This window comes from Capsella rubella, unplaced genomic scaffold (genome assembly GCF_000375325.1).
Source record: "Capsella rubella cultivar Monte Gargano unplaced genomic scaffold, Caprub1_0 scaffold_4, whole genome shotgun sequence".
Taxonomy (NCBI): domain Eukaryota; kingdom Viridiplantae; phylum Streptophyta; class Magnoliopsida; order Brassicales; family Brassicaceae; genus Capsella; species Capsella rubella.
In genome coordinates this window covers 1,557,160-1,579,838 of record NW_006238920.1, presented here as the reverse complement: position 1 = coordinate 1,579,838, position 22,679 = coordinate 1,557,160, and the positions used below count along the sequence as shown (strand labels likewise).

The window sequence follows — 22,679 nt, the reverse complement described above, 5'->3', positions numbered from 1 at the left end:
AAGATCTGAGCTTATCTACTGTGCTAGCTCCCATACTGTTACGCCACAAACTTTCCCAGAAAGTGTAAAAGAAAAAAAGAAAGATCCTTCCAAAAACTAAAGCTAAATTCTTGAAGACATCTTTTAAGTGAAATGAAGTATAAACTTTAACTGCCCCCAAAAGACAGTAGCAGTTACAACCACTCACATGTCGTAACTTAGGTAACGAATCCTCAAAACCTTAAAGAAACTGATATTGAGATTTTGGACCACTATGGAAACAGCTTGAAAGGTTTATTAGGTGTTAAAGAGAATCAAACAAACCAAACAATACATAAAGAACAAATCCAAACACAGCTCAAACTAAGAACTCTGGATTGAGTGAAGACTTGGCTATGATTGATCAGTTTAAGAGCCATAAAATTGATATCATTTCTTAGTAACAGGTTACAAGAAGCAACACTTTCGTTGTATAGAACAAAACTAAGATCAGTCTATTGCTATAGTTGTCTTTGTCTATTGCTATTATTTTCTCTGTGTAGTTTTTCTAAGGACTCTAAAGCACACAATTAAAACAAGCAAACGTGAACAAAAGCAGAACAGAGTATTGAGGAAGTGAATCAGATGATTGGAGGAGGCGGAGTCTCCCAGACATCAAACACATTCTCTTCACTATGCAATGCGAAAAGTCTATCGCCACCAATTGAGAAATCACAGATTGAGCCACCATAGCTTCTTCTTAACCTAGAAGTTAAGACCCAGTCTGGTCCACAGAACACAGAGATTGAATCATTCATCGATGAGAAAAGCTGGCCTTCGTGCAAAGCGAGTTTCGGGTAACAAGGCTCGTCAGGCATCTTACTCTTCATCAGTTTACTCCTCGAACTCCACCTCACACTTCCTCCATACATCCTCAGATCAATAAACCCCAAATCCTCAAACTCATTCACCACGCAAATCGAATTGCTATCTTCCATAGCTATTGCATCTCTCACTCTCTTCTCGTCTATTGCCATAGGAGACCCAATATCAGACCAAGACCAAACCATGTTCTTGTCCCGAAAATCCAACAAGCTAATGTAACAGTTGTCTTTTCTTGGAAACAATGTAGCCACAAGAAGACAATTCTTACCATTCAACCATTGAAGCTTATCAGCATCACCAAGTGACCAACCAGGACTCTCATAGAAGAAATCAGTTTGTTTTCCAGTTATCTGATCCCAAACTCCGATTCCATACTCATTACTCCGACCTTTGCAGCTTGCAAAAATCTCATAATCCGGCGAAAAACTCAACGCTCCAGCTGTATAACTCTTCACCTGATTCTCATGACAAACCTGAAACTTATACCTTAGATCACCAGATGATGAACTGAACAGTCCCATTCCTCCATCTCCTCTCCCTAACCTCTCACAAGCAGAGAGTACAATATTCTCTGAATCAATCCAGCCAACATCATTAACTCTTTGGTAATCAAGATTTATCGGAGAGTGTTCTTCCAACATCCAATCAAACACATGAACAACACTCCCGTGCGCGACACAACAACCACCATCAGGACCAGCCCTTATAGCTGTTCCGTCTCCAGGAGCTATTCCTTTAACAGAATCAGAGAGACGAAGACGGTTACCATCGAACGGACCCCATCTAGCTGTCCTTACATGGTCAAGTAAGCCATAGAAAGAAGCTTCTCTATGAAGGAGACGCTCCGGTATGTTGGCGGGAACGTTAAGGTCTCCGGTACGGAGAAGATCAAGAAGAACGGCGAAGCAATCTGAGTTTCTGTCGACGAAGATAACAGAATCTTGGGGTGAGAGATTCCACTCGTCGTCGAACAATGCTCCGAAGAAAGAATCGCGACCTGCGTTTGCTAACGTAGTCGCCGTCGTTTCGAAAAGTCTTCCACCAACGTTGAATTTGATCCTATCTTTTGAGATACCCATCAATGGAAGAAGATGAAACAGAGAATCAAAAATCCTCTGTTTTTTTAATTTTCCTTCCCGGAAAATTACAAAAGAAGGAATCAAGAAAATGATTATTAGCTATGATCAAGAATCTTATATGTTCATAAAAAGACAAGAAGACATGAAAGATTCATCAAAGATACTCAAAAGAACGAAGAAGAAAACGAAAGCTTCGATCTTTTTTGATGAAATTTTGAAAATTTAAGCTCTGGGCACGAGAAAGAAGCTGTTTTTGATTTAATGGGAAATCAAAATTTATGAGATGGACCTGAAAAGAAAAAAATTTGAACTTTTTTTTCAGAAATTGAATTGACTCTCTCTCTCTCTCCTCTCTCTGCTTCTTTTTTTTTCATTCCGTTTACACACAACACAACAGTTGTGTTCTGCATTTATACATTACAAAGACAAAACAAAAGAACATGTCTGAACCGTTGGATGTTAGTGTTCTTAAGGTAGTTGATTTTTTGATCCAACGGTTGATATTTAGTGTAGTACATTGCTAAATCGGGAGAACATTCTCAGATGATCAACACCTCATCTCATTGGTAATTTGGTTTATATCTTATTTTTATTTAAATTTAATTACTTATTTTATACACACACGTCAAGTCGAATTTGGGGAGATAACAAAATAAATAAATATCAATAGTTTGTATATATTTTTTGGGTAAATATCTCAAGTGTGATGTCCTTATCTATTTATTATTGACTTTTTTTAAAACACAACTCTGATATAAATGATAAGAAGAGACTTTCTTAGATATTTTTATCGAGTTTTAAAATAATTGTTCTAGTTAGTGGAACAAATATCACAATCAAATGATTTAATAATTACTACCAAAAAAATGATTTAATGATAATAATTTGTGACTTATTGAATTACAAAAGAAATTATGATACTAGGAAATTTGAGATTTCGACGAAAATAATATGAAGTGTTAGAGTGGGTTACAAATTTACAATGAATGTTACTATTCGATGTATTTTAATGTAAATCAAATGAAATCAAACATTCTTAAATATTTTTTAATCGGTTATTAAAACAGTTTTTAATGTTAGTGGAACGATTCAACATGATTAAATAATAACCAATCATTTGTCACTTGTTAAGTTTTGATTATTTGTGTTGTCCTTATCAAATTAGAAAAAGATAGTAGAATTATAAATTCATAATAGGAAAACTTACAGGAAAGAAAATATTATTTAAATTATTGTTAGTACGTCCACGTTAATTTATATAATTAAAAAAATAGGAGAAGATTAGTTTATGCATTATAACAAGATAAAAATATAATTATGAGAAAGAGTAAATGAGAAGATAATGTTATATGCAAATTTATGTTCTTCGAGATAAGAGAGAGGACCAATAGTGATTTATTGCCACAACATAATGCTAAAGAATTGGCATAACGTTGGCGACATTAATATCCAACTTGAATAAGACAAAATATTGGTTAAATTCTAAACATATGTTTAATTCATACTATAAGTTAGTTAGTTTTATTATGGTTCAGGTTTTACCAATAATATAAGTTTAGTTGCAAGATTTGATACGGAATAACATATACAATAATATGTATATTTCATTGCAAAGCAACGACCTAATTTATCTTTTAAGTTTCGTTCGTTCACCAAATGACATTACATGTTTTCGGTCCTTTGGTCTTTGTTATCCGAGATAAGGAGATAGAGCATAGTTAACGTCGAACAATTTAACAAAAAATTATAGGGAAAATGCTAAAAAAAGAATTTAAATATCATTTAAGTATTAAAGTTTGGTTTGACTTTCAATAAAAATAATCAAATTTTGTTGATATGGGTCGACCTAAGTTAAAGTATTTTTTGTTTCTAACTAAATAATACTCCCTTTGTTTTTATAGATGGACTTTTGAGTTTTTATTTTTTTCTAAAATAGATGATTTTCTCACAAATTTATTCAAAATTGAATACTCTTTAATGGTTTTTATCAATTTATATTTTACATACTGTTTTTTTATTGGTTGAACTATATTTAAATAGATATTAAATGATGTTTTTTTAAAAATAAACAAAATTTAAATGATTTCTTAATCTGTTTACATTTGAATATTTGATCAAAAGATCATGTCTTCTAAAACTGAAAGAGTATAAAATAAGAAATTTTAGCTAAAAATAATGTCTGTTTCTTTGCAAAGCAACGACCTAATAAATTTTCTCTCAAGTTTCATTCACCAAATTAAAATGATACATTTGTTTCGGTCTTTTTGGTCTTTGTGAACCAAGAGAACGAGATAGAGAGCTTAGCCAACGTCGTTCTATAGTTTAACATTTTCTTTTTCTTTCACAAAACAATCTTTACTTAAATAAATATACAAAAGTTTCAACGTCAAGGAGGGTCATGCGGGTCGTGGACGGCACACCAAGATCGGCTTCTTCTTCGTGTTTCGGTCCAAAAACATGATTGAGAGTGTTTTTATTTTTATATAAAACCATACTTTGAATTCTCTAAACTAATAAATTAAGCAAAAACTAATAGTCAAACCAATTCGTATGAGTTGTCTCTATTTATATCCATTTAACCATTTACTCGTTTGTACTTCCAAGGCACTCACCTTATCCTGCTACCAATTTCTATATTTGTGGACGAATTTTCCTAGGACGTTCTTGTTTCTTTTCCTTGGGTTTGATTTTTATTTGTTTATCAACATATATTTTACGATTTAAGATAGAAGTTTCAATGGAACCAAATAAATGAGTCAACCGAGTAAAAACTCTACAAGACACCAAACATCTAAAAACTTATACTAAAACGTTCTTGATCCTTGAGTACTCTTATTGTTAATGATAATAATATTTAGTATGTTAGATCATAATACATACTAGAATTATAATTGAAAAGAAGAAACAATGAAAGGTGGTTTACAAATTATAATTGTTAGGGATGAAAAGGGTCAACATATATAGAGTTTGGTAGAAATAAAGTTTACCACTTGTATAAGTTGTAACATATATTTTCATGTAATAAAAACTTATTACATGTGTTTGTTTTTATTTTCTTATAAATACTTATTATATTTTTCATTGTTTTCCATTTTCCATACGATTAAAGAGAGGAATAAATTTTGGTTTAATGAGTTGGTTAAGTTGTCGTGTTCTTATTTAGTTATACTTAAGTTATCTCAGAACCACTTAACCACCTCCACACACCTCTTTGCTTTTTGCTTTTTCAGGTATTAGGTCAATATGCCAACTCAATTCGTTTCTATTCTTTCTCCACGAATTTCTATGTAATAAGAAAAAAAAATAGTTTGACTAGTTGATTTACACTCGTCAAAGTCAACTATAGGAGGTCATCAAGAGATTTAACTTGAATTTCATACTATTTTACATGTGATTTGTATTTTATATTCAACTTGAAATTAAGTGAAATTAGGAAGTTGACCCATTCAAAAAAGATTGGTCAAGTTTGTTTTTTTTGTTCCGGACTTAGTTTTCAGTTTTGTCTTAGAGGTGCACCAATAATGTGTTTTGGGCTTTGCAATAACAAATTGTATATAGACTTCAACTTCAAATTAACCCAATTTTTCATCAATGGAGGATTATCTAAATGATGAGTTGAGCTTGAACATTTGTTTTACTGGGTCTAAATAGGCTTAAATACAAGAGCCCAAAGTGCTTCAAGAGAAGATGTTGATCTACTATTCTTTTTTTTTTTTTCTTTTCTATTCTTCTTTTTTTCCTGTTTCTTTCTATTGTAGTCTGTAAAATAAATATCTAGTAAACAAACATTTAACACAAATGCTACATCAGAATTATGATTAGATATTTTAGATCAATATATTGATTTCAACCTCTATAATCATAGTTAGTTATGAAACCTAATTATTAAGGGAACAAACAAATGATTATATAGTATTGTATCTTAAGTCAAATGTTTTATATAAATGAATTGTAATCATTTAACCAAACTTAAAATTCATGTCTTCCTCATTAGCAAAAAAACCTCAATCATTCTTTTTTGGTTTAATTGCATATCGTAATTTTGGTATGAACTAATGAATTATGTTTATTCAGCTATTCATAACCTAAATAACCAAAATCCATTCTATCAAAGTTATTTTAGACTCTCAATATAGAAAAACAAAGCATACATGCACACCGCATACGTACGTAATGCATAGATGGCATATACGAGGAAGAGGTGAGAATGCGTGTGAGTGGAGAAATGATTATGCCGGAAACATGAAGAAGTGTTATGATTTATGTGAAAAGGACAAACTCATTTCGTGGGTCAATCTCGTTGTCAAGCTAACCATCATTTCCCTCTTCACTCTCAATTCTCAAACTCATTGCTGTTGTTTTTTTTTTCGTTTCTTCCTCATCACACTTTTTAACATCAATTTCAGTAATTATGATTAGTACTTATTTGTATTTGTGTTTCATGATTGATGCGTGTAGTTACTATTCTTATAAAGGTTTACCCTCAAATTGGCATTGATCTTCCTAGGTTTTTTTGTATCGTCAGTGTGAATTTTCATGTATGACTAGTTGACCATGATACATTGATACGTATGTAATTTAGCGTAGGGCTCAAAACATTGATTAATATGAGACATAAGGAGAAACAAAGTATGTTTTATTGCCAAAAATAGTCACAAAATATCAAATGTATAAATTTTTGTAAAACATACTCCCTCCGTTTTTTAAGTGATGTTTTATCCAAATTCTTATAAGTGATGTATTCAATTTTCTATGCAAAAATTAATGTATATAAAATAGTCACAAAATATCAAATGTATATTTTTTTGTAAAACATACTATATAGTGAAAAAATCTCAAAAACTTATTATATTATAAATGAAAACATAGCGGGTAATATAAAAATGACTGTAAAATTTCGAAATAGATATTATAAATCTATTAAAGTATTGTATTTTAAATTTCAAATCTCTTTTAGGAAATTTTTGATGAGATTTAATGTAAACATTTTAGATTTTTGGGTTTATCTAAGGGGTTGACAACTAATGTATATGTCAATCTTTTTTATATGAACCATACAAATCACAAATGAACCTCAGTTTCGTGCCATTGGCTCCCTCGACGGTTCGAACTAATTACTGTATATAAGTTAGCTTGATTGGGTAGCTAGCTGGCTCTGGAATAATAAATTCTTCTTCTTTAATTTAATTGAACATTTTATTTATGAAGTATTTAAAGGACAATAAATAGTTTTTGAATAAAATTAATATTATGTCGGTTTCTTTTCCTCTTTGAAGGCCAAAATCTTTATAAGTAAATGTTCTTTAATTTCTCATGCAATAATTTTCTGACTCTTGCATGGTGAGGGACGTTACACGTTACCAACTCTATAAATGTTTTGCTAATTTAAACGGCAGGTGCGGATGCGAGAATATTTACTGAAGTGAGCAAGTGCAAATTTTTTGTGTAATTAAATAATAGATGTGTATAGGGATGAATTTATATGATTCGTTTATAAAAGATATTGTTACAATTTAACACAAAATCTATTTTAATACAATATAATATAAATATATATTTTATTTTAAATAAAACGGTTTGCATGATTGTTATAAAACACTGGCGATCGCCACCGCTTATAAAAATAACGTTTAATAGTTATGGGTGATTGCGAAAAAACTATTTTTTTTTTTGGACAAACTAGAACGAAAAAACTACTTAATGTTTTTAAAATATGAGATATTTTCATAATTTCACTCAATCATGTTATATTATTTTTCCAAAACATATTTTCTTAATTTTTGTCACAGACTATTGTAAAATTCACAAAAAAAAATTTAATAGTTAAAAGAAAAAATTAATAGTTTTCTTCCCTAGAAATACTATTGGTGATATTGGTTCCTACGAGAGATTGTCATAAAAGATCATTGACTGTAATACTAAAATTAATTAATCTCACTTTATAAATACAAAACATTGTGTTCGATTATAAACATACAACAACAAGTTCAAAGAAATCATCTTCATCACTATTCTCTCTTTTATGTTTCCATCATCATTGACATTATATTTTACAAATGTTTCGTTAATATAATGATTGGGATCACGTTAGTGTTATACACTTAATTATACTAGTAAAAAGTACATAATTTCATGGCAACCAATTAGGCATGCCATTTGTAATAATAGGGAATCGAAGATTTTATGTCCGAACAACTTGTGTCGCTATCATACCAACAGTTACCAAGATCAAATCCATGATTACATCGAATTCACACGACATGATCATATAGTATAGTTCTTGCATTAAGAAGCCATTAACATCTATCACGTGCCATGCATTGCCTTCTCTCTATAAATGCAATTATACCAAAGCGTACCAAACTATATATCTTTGGTTTGAGATTAGCTAGAGTTTTTTTTATAAAACGGAACCCAAAAACAAGATTACAAAAATTTAATTCGAATTAACCAACTATTTATTTTTCTTAAATTACAAATTAATTTGTGGATACTAATCCACAAATTACAACCGACACTTTCAAAAACAAAAGTAAAGAACATACTTTGCATACACCTTTAGTGGCATGCATGACATGTTAAACCATCAATGGAGATAGATTTCCTAATAAGTATAAGAGGATATCTTTTGAGAAGAAAAAGATGAATAAAGAACTTTTAACAATTAAAAAAGTTGAACAAAAATAAAAAAAACTATTAACAATATAAGATAATGCTGCTTTTCTTTTTGTATAAAAGAGACTTTAATAAACTACATGTTGATGCTATATCCATTTTTAGTCGTATATCTTTTGACTAGTGAGTCACTAAATAAGAGCCAATTTCAACTTCACTTCTCCGCAATTAGTGAGATAAGAGTCAACGGGTTCAAAGTTCAAACCAATGTCTTAGTATTAAGAAGTTGAAAACTTGTTCTCATGCATTAAAATTTAAAACTTCAATACAAATGTGTATGGTTTCACTCACTTAGTAAGATATTACTCTTTCTGTATCACTTTAAGCGATAATATAGTATGAAACATTGTTTTATTTTAAGTGATGTCGAAATGATTTTTCTAAAATGAAACCTAGGGAGTTTTTCAACATTACTCGAAACTTATAGGCCAAATAAAGAATTTTATATTTCTTTTGGGTTAAAATTTTAAATATCTCACTTAGAGAAAAACAAAAACAAAAAAGTGAAACGGGGTTCAAGTGAGAAGAATTAATGAATGATATTTTTAGTTCAACTAAAAGAAAGAAACGAATGATATTGTTTCAGAAAAATCTCTCATTCTTTCATTTATGAAAAAGCTTTCTGCTCCTAACTGTCTCCATTTCCTCCTCTCTCGTAATTTTGAGTTCCCAATTAAAAAAAAAAGATAGTCTTGTCATAGTCAGAAGAGGTAGGGGAAGCTTAAATATTAGTATATTATTAATCCATGACAAAAATCCTCCTTTTTCTTGATTTCATGTCCTTTGGTCTCTCGTGTTCTTGAGAAGCACCACAAAGTTAAATAAACACTTTTTCCTATCTTCAGATCTCTCTCTCTCTCTCTTGTTCTTGTCTTTTATCTCCTTGAGCTTTCATTGTTTCTTGCATGAAGACTTCAAAGTAGCTTTAGTTAGACTTTTGCGTTTTATTTTCAGGGGAGATTTGTTGTTTAGCTCTTTGGGGTTTCTGTGTATAAATTTCAGAGCTTTCTTCAAATGGGTCTTGGTTTCTGGTGTTTTGCATTAATTCTTCCTCTGTTCTTAAAGCAATTTCATTGCCAAGAACCAAACACTGATGGCTTCTTTGTTTCTGAATTCTTCAAGCAAATGGGGTTAAGCTCTGCTCAAGCTTATAACTTCTCTGCTCCTTTTTGTTCATGGCAAGGCTTGTTCTGTGATTCCAAGAATGAGCATGTGATTGTGTTAATTGCTTCTGGAATGGGTTTATCTGGTCAAATCCCTGACAACACCATTGGTAAACTCAGCAAGCTTCAATCTTTGGATCTTAGCAACAACAAAATCTCTGCTTTACCATCTGATTTCTGGAGTTTGAACACTTTGAAGAACCTTAACCTCTCCTTCAACGAGATCTCTGGGTCTTTCCCTAGCAATGTTGGGAATTTTGGGCAGCTTGAGTCACTTGACATCTCTCGCAACAATTTCTCTGGTGCAATCCCTGAAGCTGTAGACTCTCTTGTTAGTTTGAGAGTCTTGAAGCTTGATAACAATGGGTTTCAGATGTCAATCCCAAGAGGACTTCTTGGTTGCCAATCTCTGGTTTCCATTGATCTCTCCTCAAACCAGCTTGAAGGGTCTCTTCCTGATGGGTTTGGCTCTGCATTTCCAAAGCTCAAAACTTTGAACCTCGCGGGAAACAAGATTCATGGCAAGGACACAGATTTTGCTGATATGAAATCCATCACTTCTCTCAATATTTCAGGGAATCAGTTTGAAGGTTTGGTGACAGGTTTGTTCAAGGAGACTCTTGAAGTGGCTGATTTTAGCAAAAACCGGTTTCAAGGTCATATCTCCTCTCAGGTAGACTCCAACAGGTTTGGTTTGATTTATCTTGACTTGTCTGAGAATGAGCTCAGTGGAGATATCTTCAAGAATCTAACACGGCTAAAGAAGCTTAAGCACTTAAATCTAGCTTGGAATAGATTCAGTAGAGGGATGTTTCCGAGGATTAAGATGCTTTCTGGTTTAGAGTATCTTAACTTGTCAAACACAAATCTTTCTGGTCACATTCCTAGAGAGATCTCAGAGCTGAATGAGTTGAGCACACTTGATGTTTCTGGAAACCATCTGTCAGGACACATCCCAACTTTGAGTATCAAGAACCTCGTGGCTATCGATGTTTCGAGGAATAATTTGACGGGAGAGATACCAATGTCTATCCTTGAGAAGGTCCCTTGGATGGAGCGATTCAATTTCTCTTTCAACAACTTAACTTTTTGTTCCGGGAAGTTTTCAACTGAAACTCTGATCAGATCTTTCACTGGTTCTACAAATAGCTGCCCTATTGCTGCAAACCCGGCACTCTTCAAAAGAAGAAGATCGGTCACTGGAGGACTCAAGCTGGCTTTGGCAGTGACGCTTTCTACTATGTGCTTACTCATAGGAGCATTGATTTTTGTAGCATTTGGCTGCAGAAGGAAACACAAATCCGGTGAAACCAAAGATGTCTCATTAAAGGAGGAACAAAGCATTTCAGGTCCATTCTCTTTCCAAACGGATTCCACAACATGGGTGGCTGATGTGAAGCAAGCAAATGCAGTTCCTGTGGTTATCTTTGAGAAGCCATTGTTGAACATCACTTTTTCGGATCTCTTGTCTGCAACTTCCAACTTCGACAGAGACACTCTCTTAGCAGACGGTAAATTTGGTCCTGTTTACCGAGGTTTCCTCCCTGGTGGAATTCATGTAGCTGTGAAAGTTTTGGTCCACGGCTCAACTCTTAGTGATCAAGAAGCAGCTAGAGAGCTCGAGTATCTTGGAAGGATCAAGCACCCAAATCTTGTTCCATTATCTGGATATTGCATAGCCGGTGATCAAAGAATCGCCATTTACGAGTACATGGAAAATGGTAACTTGCAAAACTTGCTTCATGATCTGCCATTTGGAGTTCAGACAACAGATGATTGGAGCGCAGATACATGGGAAGAAGAAACTGACAATGGTATCCAAAACATAGGGCATGAAGGCCCGGTGGCGACATGGCGGTTTAGGCACATGATGGCACTTGGAACTGCCCGAGCATTGGCATTTCTTCACCACGGTTGTTCACCACCAATGATCCATAGGGATGTGAAAGCTAGTAGCATTTATCTTGACCAGAACTGGGAACCAAGATTATCTGACTTTGGTTTAGCCAAAGTCTTTGGAAACGGTTTGGATGATGAAATTACTCATGGCTCACCTGGTTATCTCCCTCCTGAGTTCTTGCAACCTGAACACGAGCTGCCAACACCGAAGTCTGATGTCTATTGCTTCGGGGTTGTTCTGTTTGAACTCATGACAGGGAAAAAGCCGATTGAAGATGATTATCTTGATGAGAAAGATGCCAACTTGGTGAGTTGGGTTAGAAGTTTGGTTAGGAAAAATCAAGGATCAAAAGCTATTGATCCAAAAATCCAAGAGACAGGCTCCGAAGATCAGATGGAAGAAGCTCTCAAGATCGGATACCTCTGCACAGCTGATCTTCCTTCAAAGCGGCCAAGTATGCAGCAAGTAGTTGGTCTTCTTAAAGATATTGAACCGAAACCCAATCAATGAAACATCACTTCTGAGTCTCTGCAAAAATGTTCTTTTCCCTTGAAAGTTTTTCTTTTTTGCCTTTTTTTTCAGTGTTTTGCTCTTTTCAATGGCTCCTCCAAGTTCCTTCGTGTGTATCGATTGTACATATAAGCTTGTTTGTGTTAACCTCTATCTCAAATGTTCATCCCCCATATAAAACATGTGCACAAAGAGGAGGTAATAAGACCCGGAACATAATCTTATATTACACGAATTGTCTTTAACAACATTCAAGGAATAATTTACTTCAAGGAATGGAGACAGGGGAAAAGTTTGCATATCAGGATGAAGAGGAAGCTTGCGTACTTAAGTTCGAGCTCGAGCTCCCGTAGATGTAAGAGCTGAATCCCCAAAATGTCAGGATCAAAGACAGGATTTTGAAGCCACTCATTGGATCATGCATCAATATGACAGCGGCAATGCTCGTGATGGGAACTCTCACGGCGTTTAGGACTCCTGCCATGACTGTAGATGCCAGAAACAAGACCGCGGTTGCCCCAAGAACACCAAGTTGAAACGTGACTGCACTCCAGATAAGAACCTGAGTGTACAGAGACTCACCGCCTTTGAAACTCTTAGCTTCATGACTCATCCCTTGGAAATCGTTGCTCACAACCATCCCAAGAGTGGTAAACGCAAAAGCAATAAGTGAAACCATGACTTGCTGCTCCAAAGCAACGTGAAAAGACCTTCTTCCAAGCAGTTTCACAAAGAGAAGCTCAGATAACGCAAAAATAAGTCCGTGGAGTGCAGACCCCATTATGTCCCAAAAGAAACCTGCAAAGTATTGGCTGTTGGTTATATAACTGTACCGATCAGAGCTTGAATCCAACGCTATTATAGCCATAGCACCGGTTATAATCACAATGGAGTTGACAACAGAAGCATTCAACGGGTTTTTAACAATGAGATAGCCAAACAAAGCAGAGAAGGCAAGCGACGAAGATGCCAAAAGAGAAGAAGTCGATGCAGGGAGATACGCGTAGGCATAAGCATACATAAGGTTATCTGCAGCACTCAAGAAACCAAGCACAACATAAGAGAGAACAAGCTTTGCATTGAGAGGTGTGGGTTTGATCTTTTGAAAGATATATGTAGGAAGTAAGATGAGACAAGTGATTGGCCATCCAGCAACAGCAACCCAAGAGATGATCCATTTGCTTTTGCCACCGTTGGAGAAGTAAAGACGAGACAACAGACTAGACGCCGGGAAAGCTATAAGCATTGCTGCACCACTGAGAACCAAGAGAATCCAATGTGAAATGGGCTTTGATTCGTAAGCTTCTCGTGTCGATTTCTTTACATTTGACATCCATACTGAATATGAAAATGAAACAGATGGTGGTTCTGTTGTTTCCTCCATTAGAAGTCCTGAAACATTAAAACAAAGTTGATCACAGTTCTGCAAAACTTGACTTTGAGTCTCTGCAGATTTGATCTGAAACAACTATGTACTAAACCCATGAAGAAACAATCGATGAGGGCTTCTAGAAACGCATGAACCTAACACTAAAAATCAAACCTTTATGGAAATTTTCGATTGAATCCAAACCAAAATCGTCTCAGAGTTTCACCATATTTAAAAAAAATCTCAGCTTTGATCAGATTCTTATGATCTTATCTCATCCCTAACTACAGAAACAGGATTGTTCAACAAGAAAAGCCACAGAATTGTTAAAGAGATTGACCAAAAGAACTAAAGTTTTCAAATTTACTATTCGATGATTAGAATCAAACTCAACACGTAAACCCAGAACAGAGAACGAAGAAAACAGAGTAAAGCCCAAAATTGAGAGCTAGGAAGAGTACTCACTGACTGATAAATTTGACTCGAGATTATCGTCTTTGAAAGTTGTCATTTTTTATATTAAAGCTCTTTTCTTTTCTTAAGTCGCAATTTTTCCGGTGAAGAAAACAGAGCTTGTTGCGATTAGGCCTCATGAGCTTTAAGAGTTCACGGATTAATAGCCGTCGGATTCGCTAACTGAATATTAACGGCTGAGATCTTGAGTTTGCGAATCTGTGGCTATGACAACGACCACAACATAATGGTTTTGCCTTTTTGCATGTTTTTGACCTATTTACCATGTTCGTTGGTTGGTTGGTAGGTCATGGTATGGTGTTGGGATAATTAGATCGGTTTTAGTTCAATTCTATTTTGATACGTATGTTTTGGGTCGGTATGTTCGGATATTCGAATATTTTTCAATAGACCTCAATGACATAATATATATATAAATCACAAAATGCCAAACCCTAATTTAGCATGGTTACAACGTGTTCGCAAAACGAGTGGTGTAAGAAGATTTTGTGGTTTAAATAAGAATATTATACTCCATTAAATTACTAAAATTTCTAACTCTGATCAACATAAATATATAGTTTTCTGAACATATCATTAATGAATGAGCTTGTTTAGAAAAGAAAAGAAAAATAAGATTGAAGGGTGGAGTAGAAAAATGAAAAGCAAAAAGAAAATTATATAAATTCTTCCGTCTTAGAGAGTGGCATTATATAAAACTCAAATTCAGGATATATATATATATTTATATAGTAGCAAAATCTTTGAAAATTTTTAGTTAGTTACTTAATTTTGGTTTAAGCTATGGTTTTTTTTTTTTTTTTTAACACCTGTTTAAGCTATGGTCATTTCTTCCTATTTCCCTAACCAAAGAGTACTACTGGTGGTCTAGTTAAGCTGGACGATTTTGATAAGTATAAATTGTGTCTAGAAATTTATATTAGGGATCGAGTTCTTCATCTTAAGCAAACGTAAAGTTTATAAACAGAAACAAATTCAGTGTTCTACATAGATTTCAAAGACTAGTTTGAATTTCTATATTAAATTACCTCAATCATAAAAATAAAATAAAAAAACCAAATTTGTGGCCCTGCCCTAATGGACCTGGTACAAGGAAATGAGGAATCTTAGCCAACATCGTTATCTAGCATGTGAGTATCTTATGGGTGCAATTCCAAAGGTTAAGTCTCAAATGTTTTTGTGTGATCTTAATGTTATCGCATGTCGTATCATGTTGTCATCATGTCGCCAGCAATCCATGGCGCCCACAAATGTAACATGCCAAGCTTTAGGGAAGTGCGTTAACAGAAAAATACTTCTTCTATAAAAATCCATAGCCACATCGTCTTATTAGTCTTGTCTTTTTCATTTTTGGGAATGTAATGGTTTAGATTAAACTTGTATTGTTTTTTGGAACAAAAACAAATTTGTTCAAAGTTCAACATACATCTAGGTTTATACATTTTTTACCCTAAATTTCAAAGTAATATCGTTTTTTTTTTTCATTATTGTGAAAGTGTTCTTCTGTAAATTTACATTTGTTTTGAAAGCAGTTTTTAGAGTAACAACTCTCCATTGTTTTAACTTTTAAGTAAAATTTAACGATAACTTAATCGGTTTTAATTTGGTATAAAATATTTCTGTGTTCAAACAACACTAAGAAGAGTGAGATGTAGTCTCAGCCAAATACAATTTCGTGGGACTACATGTATGAATATTGCATATTGCAACTCAATCTAAAGGAACGGGATTGAAGAGTAAGGACATGACACGATCAACAATTTTGGCTTTTTCAGGAGAGCCATGGCCATCGCCATATTGATACATGCACAGAGACATGCGTGCCAAGTTCATTACAGTTTCCATAAAATCATGATGGTGTAACGAAGAGCCATGTGACATTTTCTCGTAATTCATTTCATCCCACAAGTCGTTGATCATCTGCCGCACGTGCGATCTCGCCTTCTCCTCTGAAGCTCCGGTCTCATTCATGTAACATTGTATGGATTTATGGACGTCTCCTCTCGCCAATTCATCCTATCCATACATACAAATATTGGAACCATATTTTCTGACTATTTGTTCCAATTAAACATATATATGACCAACCTCTAAATTATAAATTTTGAAATAAAACCTATATATAGTTAATGTCTTTTGGAAGAAGTTGTTATACTTGTGAGGTTGCAAGATCGTTGGCTAGACGAACCACATAGGCAGAGCATCGGACAATGTTTTGCTGATGTTGGGACAAAGTCTCCAAGACCTGAATAGAGAGTTGGTCGGAGAATACGCAGTAGAAGTGGACATATATCGTTGGGATCGATACTGAAATCCAAGCATTATTCATGTACTCTTCCAGTTTTGGTTTGTGCCCTCTTTTGTACCATTTTGCTTCTACCAAATATGATTTGCATAGATTTGTCCACTAATAAGATAATTGAAAAAGATTATGTATGTAAGATTATGTAAGTGGTTTTATGTTTTGTTAACTAGATTTCTAATCACAAAAAAAAATTCTAAAACAAATAGTCAACTTTAATTTTCAATATATCAACTCTTATATATATATATATATTAACATATTTATTTAAATAACGAAGCCACATGCAGAAGCATTTCATAACCTCTCCTTTCAAATGGCATTCGAACCGCGACCTCTAAACTTTGTCTAAACAATGAATCTAATGACCATAAAAAATGGGTTGATTTTTTATATATACTTACAGATTTTTTGAGGAAAGGAATCACGTTGATATTTTTCTTTCTAAGGACATCACGTCCAATGCTATTGACTTCATTGTACATAACACGAAAACACAACCTCATGTAGTCAGGGAGTTCATCAAGGCGATTTAAATCCCAACTGCAACATATTTTATATAGACAATTCAATCAGTAATCTTTAGAATGACACAAGAAATTGAAGTGCAAAAAAATAAAAGTATATCACCTTTCAACCGCGTCAGTGAAAAGTTGAAGTTCTTCAAGAGTACCATAGATATCGTAGATGTCATCGATAGTTGTAATAAGTGCATTTACTTTAGTCATTGTTCGACGAACGTAACCAAACTCAGGTTCGTGGATATGTCCAATAGTCCAAAAATAATTCTCCACGATTCTATCTCTTGCAAAGTGAAGTTGATTACCTAAACCTGTCTCCCTCCACCAGCTTAACACCACATATAAAAGCAAAATCAAAACAAAAGAGTACTAAGTGTTATTTATATACGTTTTTTATTTGGCAGTGTTGTTCGTTACAAAAGAGTACTAATTCTACGGTCGCTAAATGCATGTTTTCTTGTAGCGCGTACGAGCCTCTTGGCAGTGTTTTTTCGCAAAAGCCAACCTCAAGTCCAAATTAACATTTGATAAGTTAATATATATATGGCTTATGTACTTGGTTATGTTATAATTTAATGAAGCGTTTAAAAAAATATATATTTAAGGCATCTTTAAAAGTACATATATGGGACTTCTAGTAATAAGATTATTACCTGGAAACGTATTTGAGTTCTTCTTGATGAATAGCCTGTACAATGTTGAAATCGATCTTGGCGAATTCAACTACGACAAGATTCTTGTTACGTCTCTTTCCATAAACATCTATGTACCATCTTGTGGCTAGCCTTCTCATTCGCCTATAGTAGGGCATATCTAACGCTTGGACCACCATGTCCACTATGTCACATGACCCAAAATCTTTATCACACTGAGTGTCAACAATGTCTCTTAGTTTTTGTGTTGCAAAAGGTCTGATGAATTGTTGTAGTTTCGTATCCCATTTTGTGGAAAGATATGACGCTTCGTAAAGAGATATGAGACCACCTATATCATCACTCTCAAACTCCCCACAATTTTCCATGAAAACATCGAATACACCTGTAAATATAGAAAGAAAAAGCATTGGTTATTAGTTAAATGTAAGGCCAAATTACCATACAACAAGGACTTAATGTATGTAAGTGATGATCTTGTTGGATGAATCTAATCACAGCAACCTTCTGAAACATTGAAACCATGTTGTCTAAAAAGTCGGAATTCGAGTGCGGTGGCACGCAAATCTTTTCTTATGTTAATTCTATCTTTTTGATAAGAAACTGTTAAAATGTTTTCAATTTCCCGTTCAAAATGGTAAGAAACCCCGAGTTTCTGAAGATCGTCGATCAGCTCCAATTGTTCGATGTATGTCTTCTTCTCATCACCTAGCATCTTTCTCACCTTTTCCTTCAGCAAATCTCTCTCTTCCACTCTCTTAGCTTTCTGAATACAGTGTAAATTGAACATTGCTATCAGCATTGTACTTAATAATATAAAATTTAAAAGTTTTATAGATCTCTCGTAGCACTCGTCGTAAACCCCAGCCTATTTTATTTTGAATATAATTTAACATTAAATTCAAAAAAAACAAAAATAACTACTATTCATACGGATTACATAAGTACCGCACCGCATATTTATTCTTGATCGAGAGGAGATCGCTGTGGTCCCAACGAGAAGGCTGATAGTTTGCCGAACGACGAAGAACAGTGGGAGACTCACCCGGTGTCATTTTGGCCATTGTGGTCCACTTGAAAGACTGAGGACGTTGAAGAGTCGTCTTAGCAAGTGCATTATTGTAAATGAGAAATGAACCTATCTGCAGTAAAGTGGCCATTAAACCAAAGTATTACACAACTTTCCAGTTTAAATGTAAGTCTCTATATATAATGCATGGAAGATTATTTATTTAGTCACGTTCATTTGTTTCGATATAAAAAGAATCTACTAATAAGGGGGTCATGTTTACATGGTGAAAGATGGTGATAGATATCACATGTTGTCGAAGATGACGCCATGGACCCGTGTTGTCATGCGTCGCCACAAATATAAAAATTAATACAAAACCTAGCAATCAATTAAGGTGGTCAAGTAGTTCACACGTCTCTCTATGGTCCACACTGGATACGGTCGGGAGGAAGTTGAGGAACTATGGCTTTGTGTCACCAATTTCATAAGATTCATTAGTCTTGTAATAAGTACAAGAATATTATTTGTCCACACTCGTTAAAGTTGTAACGCCGATGTTTCACAATCCTATAATATTAGATTTACAAAGCCTAAACCAAAATACAAACTTAATTTACGTCTTTGGTTATCTAAAAACTTCATATGAAGTTTAATCTAAAGGAATAGGATTGAAGAGTAAGGACTTGACACGATCAACAATTTTGGCTTTTTCGGGAGAGCCATGGCCATCTCCATATTGATACATGCACAGCGACATGCGTGCCAAATTGATCATAGTTTCCATAAAATCATGACTGAGTAGCGAGGTGTTATGTGCCATTTTTTCGTAATTCATTTCATCCCACATGTCATTGATCATCTCTCGCACGTGCGATCTCGCCTTCTCCTCTGAAGCTCCTGTCTCATTCATGTAACACTGGATGGATTTGTGGACGTCTCCTCTCGCCAATTCATCCTAGATTTACACACACAACACACATTTTCATATATATAATTAATAATCTTATGTATATATAAAGCGGTAAAAAATCAAATTAATTATTCTTGGTAAATATATTAGCTAGATGGGATGTCAAAAGAAGAGGGTTTGGTATAAACTTGCATGAAAGGTTTAATGATTGCTACAATTGGTGAAAATCAGTTTGAATAGTAACATATTTGTAATGTTAATTATTAACTACTTGTAATGCAATATGCATCCGAATTAAAAGTGTGTCCCTAACTACTTGGAAGAAAGTATTTTACCGGTGAGGTTGCAAGGTCGTTGGCTAGACGGAACACTGAGGAAGAGCATCGGACGACATTTTGTTGGTGTTGGGACAAAGTTTCCAAGACTTGAAGAGAGATTTGGTCGGAAAACACGCAGTAGAAGTGAATAAATATCGTTGGGGACGATATCGAAATCCAAGCATTTTGCATGTACTCTTCCAGATTTGGTTTGTGGCCTCTTTTGTACCACATCGCTTCTATTAAATATGCTTTGCATACATCTGTCCACTATATTTAAGATAATTGAAAAATTAGTATTAGGTACAATATTATGCAAATTTCCACACGTTAAATTCTACGTTAAACTACGTAAGAATTATCTATTGTTTAAAACAAGAAAAGTTATGTAAGAATAACTTCTATGCTTGAATAAATTTGTTAACCTGATTTCTAATTGTAAGAACTTACAAAAACATTTCAAGCTAAAAAAAAGGTAATCAATATTTTGTGTGTTTACTATAACATTGAACCAAAATTTACTTCTTTTTTTTAAACTACGTACGAAAGCGTTTTATAATCTCCTTTTTCAAGTGTAATTGGAACCGCGATCTCTAGGCTTTGTCTAAACAATGAATCTAATGACCACAAAAAAGGGGTTGATATTTTTTACTTACAGATTTTTTGAGGAAAGGAATCACGTTGATATTTTTCTTTCTGAGGACATCACATCCGATGCTATTGACTTCATTGTACACAACAAGAAAACACAACCTCATGTACTCAGGGAGTTCATCAAGACGATTTACATCCCAACTGCAACACCAAATTTTATAAACAAGTCAATTAATCAAGTAACTAATCTTATATAACATTATCAAATAACCAAGAAAATTTGAAGTAGGAAATTATAAGTGTGTGGGGGGGGGGGGGGGGGCTTCTTTACTTTTCAAACGCGACAGTGAAAAGTTGAAGTTCTTCAAGAGTGCCATAGATATCGTAGATATCATCAATACTAGTAAGAAGTGTATTTATTTTAGTCACTACTCGTCGAACGTTTCCGTATTGAGGCTCTTGGATTTGTCCTATCGTCCAAAAATAGTTTTCCACTATTCTGTCTCTTGCAAAGTGAAGTTGAGTACCTAAACCTGTCTCCCTCCACCATCTTAACACCACATACAAAGCAAGAAGATAAAAAAAAAAATCATATATACTATATTAATTATATTATATGCTATATCAATTTTCAACTTGAAATTTCAAAATTGAACATTTTTTGTGTGACCAGTTCATGTAACATACTGATTGCACTAGTGCCGCAGTGTTTTATATGAGGTATGGTACAAAGTGATTTATTGTTACATATAACATGTTTTGGTCCGAACCTCTTTGTTATGGATGTAAAGTTCATGAATTTTCATCTCAAACAAATTAACAGCTTAAACTTTAACGTATGGCTTATGATGTGCTTTACTATGTCATAATTTAATGGTGTTTAAAATAGGTGTAAGATAAATCTTTAAAAAGTAGCTATATGACTTCTAGTAATATATAGAAATTACCTGGAAACGTATTTGACTTCTTCTTGATGAACAGCTTGTACGATGTTGAAATCAGTCTTGGCCAACTCAACTAGGAGAAGGTTCTTGTTATGTTTCTTTCCATAAACATTTATGTACCGTCTCGTGGCTAGCCTTCTCATACCCCAATGGTAGGGCATATCTAACGCTTGGACCACCATCTCCCCGGCGTTACAGGACCCGAAATCTCTATTACTACTACCATTATTATCAAGAAAGTCTCTGAGTTTTTGTTTTGCAAAAGGTCTGATAAATTTTTGCAGTTTAGAATCCAGTTTTGTCGAAAGATACGACGCTTCATATAGAGATATGAAAGCATTTATATCAGTACCACTCTCAAACTTCTCACTATTCGCCATGAAAACGTCGAATATATCTGGAATCATAACAAGTTAGTTGTTGTTATATATGAGAACATCTTTGAATATACAGACATGATATAAGAAATGATATATTTGTAATGGAGTATTAATAATAACCTTCTGAAACATTGAAACCATGTTGTCTGAAAAGTCGGAATTCGAGTGCGGTGGCATGTAGGTCACATTCCTTGACGTTTACTCTATCTTTCTGATAAGAAGATAGTAGAATGTTATCGATTTCCGCTTGAAAATGGTATGAAATACCGAGTCTTTCTACATCGTCGATGAACTCTAATTTTTCGAGATAAGTCTTCTTCTCATCATCGAACATCTTTCTCACTTTTTCCTTCAACAAATCTCTCTCTCGCATGCTTTTATCTTTCTGAATGTTGAATAAAGAAAGTCTATAAAACATATATAGTTCCTATACCATAAATATTGTCTAGGGAACACGTACGTACCGCATATTGATTTTCCAGTGAGAGGAGATGGTGATGGTCCCAAAGAGAAGGTTGATAGTTTGCGGAACGGCGAGGAACTGTGGTTGAGTTATCATTATGTGATGTCATTGTGGCCACTGTGGTGCATGCAGGCTTAGGACGTGGAAGAGTCTTTGCACGGGCATTACTGTAAATAAAAGCTGAACCTATATGTAGTACAGTGGTCATTGTATAAATGTATTACGCATATACTTTTACCTTTTCAGATGTGTGTGTGTGTGTTTGTGTAAGTGTGTGTGTGTTTATGTATATATAGATACAAACACAAGATATGTATGCTGTCATCGATCTCGTCATGAATCACGTTTTTGATTTATATATTATTATGCTGGTTAATTAGATTTGGTATCTCTGAAAAAATTAAAATCGAAGATGAAGCCATGACAGACCGGTTTGATGTGTCATGCATGACCACAAAATATAAATCATGCATTGTTAAAAAAAAGTAACGTACGTATAACTTTAATTTCGTAACCATTTGCAATACCACCAACTCATTTAGGTCTTTCTAGTGGTCCAAAAGTGATGTC

General features: G+C 34.1%; 5 protein-coding genes across 6 annotated transcripts; 1 reads left to right on the top strand and 4 right to left on the bottom strand.

Annotated features, from left to right (window-relative positions):
* Nucleotides 1-310: 310 nt before the first annotated feature.
* LOC17888526 (BTB/POZ domain-containing protein At2g24240) lies at nucleotides 311-2,247 on the bottom strand. The gene has a single exon (XM_006295414.2). The coding sequence runs from the start codon at nucleotides 1,920-1,922 to the stop codon at nucleotides 600-602; it is 1,323 nt and encodes a 440-aa protein (XP_006295476.1). The 5' UTR covers nucleotides 1,923-2,247; the 3' UTR covers nucleotides 311-599.
* A 6,972-nt stretch (nucleotides 2,248-9,219) lies between these two features.
* LOC17889572 (probable LRR receptor-like serine/threonine-protein kinase At2g24230) lies at nucleotides 9,220-12,323 on the top strand. The gene has a single exon (XM_006295793.2). It carries the CDS (start codon nucleotides 9,612-9,614, stop codon nucleotides 12,168-12,170), a length of 2,559 nt encoding a protein of 852 aa, XP_006295855.1. The 5' UTR covers nucleotides 9,220-9,611; the 3' UTR covers nucleotides 12,171-12,323.
* Nucleotides 12,324-12,372: 49 nt separating this feature from the next.
* On the bottom strand, nucleotides 12,373-14,092 carry LOC17889604 (probable purine permease 5). The gene is made up of 2 exons (XM_006294358.2): nucleotides 14,005-14,092; nucleotides 12,373-13,562 (listed from the first exon to the last, which is right to left on the bottom strand). The coding sequence occupies exons 1-2, from the start codon at nucleotides 14,048-14,050 to the stop codon at nucleotides 12,472-12,474; spliced, it is 1,137 nt and encodes a 378-aa protein (XP_006294420.1). The 5' UTR covers nucleotides 14,051-14,092; the 3' UTR covers nucleotides 12,373-12,471.
* A 1,611-nt stretch (nucleotides 14,093-15,703) lies between these two features.
* On the bottom strand, nucleotides 15,704-18,649 carry LOC17889311 (tricyclene synthase, chloroplastic). Its single transcript, XM_006293825.2, has 7 exons — nucleotides 18,443-18,649; nucleotides 17,994-18,255; nucleotides 17,490-17,874; nucleotides 16,946-17,164; nucleotides 16,720-16,858; nucleotides 16,169-16,420; nucleotides 15,704-16,029 (listed from the first exon to the last, which is right to left on the bottom strand). Exons 1-7 carry the CDS (start codon nucleotides 18,647-18,649, stop codon nucleotides 15,724-15,726), a joined length of 1,770 nt encoding a protein of 589 aa, XP_006293887.1. The 3' UTR covers nucleotides 15,704-15,723.
* A 384-nt stretch (nucleotides 18,650-19,033) lies between these two features.
* On the bottom strand, nucleotides 19,034-22,348 carry LOC17889158 (tricyclene synthase, chloroplastic). 2 transcript variants are annotated; one of them, XM_006293812.2, is made up of 7 exons: nucleotides 22,111-22,348; nucleotides 21,767-22,031; nucleotides 21,270-21,663; nucleotides 20,654-20,872; nucleotides 20,385-20,523; nucleotides 19,747-19,998; nucleotides 19,034-19,456 (listed from the first exon to the last, which is right to left on the bottom strand). In XM_006293812.2, exons 1-7 carry the CDS (start codon nucleotides 22,315-22,317, stop codon nucleotides 19,151-19,153), a joined length of 1,782 nt encoding a protein of 593 aa, XP_006293874.1. In that variant the 5' UTR covers nucleotides 22,318-22,348; the 3' UTR covers nucleotides 19,034-19,150. The 2 variants fall into 2 exon arrangements, with proteins under 2 accessions (XP_006293874.1, XP_023640651.1); XM_023784883.1 differs by lacking the exon at nucleotides 20,654-20,872.
* Nucleotides 22,349-22,679: the final 331 nt, after the last annotated feature.

What these genes read in the sequence shown, in the direction of transcription:
- LOC17889604 (XM_006294358.2), bottom strand. Translation starts at nt 14,050, where the DNA reads ATGACAACTTTCAAAGACGATAATCTCGAGTCAAATTTATCAGTCA. An exon ending in CGAGTCAAATTTATCAGTCA is followed by an intron (nt 13,563 to 14,004) that starts GTGAGTACTCTT and finishes TTAATGTTTCAG; the next exon opens with GACTTCTAATGGAGGAAACA.
- LOC17889572 (XM_006295793.2), top strand. Translation starts at nt 9,612, where the DNA reads ATGGGTCTTGGTTTCTGGTGTTTTGCATTAATTCTTCCTCTGTTCTTA.
- LOC17889311 (XM_006293825.2), bottom strand. Translation starts at nt 18,649, where the DNA reads ATGGCCACTTTACTGCAGATAGGTTCATTTCTCATTTACAATAATGCA. An exon ending in CGATCAAGAATAAATATGCG is followed by an intron (nt 18,256 to 18,442) that starts GTGCGGTACTTA and finishes CACTGTATTCAG; the next exon opens with AAAGCTAAGAGAGTGGAAGA. An exon ending in GAACTCAAATACGTTTCCAG is followed by an intron (nt 17,165 to 17,489) that starts GTAATAATCTTA and finishes TGTGGTGTTAAG; the next exon opens with CTGGTGGAGGGAGACAGGTT.
- LOC17889158 (XM_006293812.2), bottom strand. Translation starts at nt 22,317, where the DNA reads ATGACCACTGTACTACATATAGGTTCAGCTTTTATTTACAGTAATGCC. An exon ending in CACTGGAAAATCAATATGCG is followed by an intron (nt 22,032 to 22,110) that starts GTACGTACGTGT and finishes TTCAACATTCAG; the next exon opens with AAAGATAAAAGCATGCGAGA. An exon ending in TTCCTTTCCTCAAAAAATCT is followed by an intron (nt 19,999 to 20,384) that starts GTAAGTAAAAAA and finishes TCTTAAATATAG; the next exon opens with TGGACAGATGTATGCAAAGC.
- LOC17888526 (XM_006295414.2), bottom strand. Translation starts at nt 1,922, where the DNA reads ATGGGTATCTCAAAAGATAGGATCAAATTCAACGTTGGTGGAAGACTT.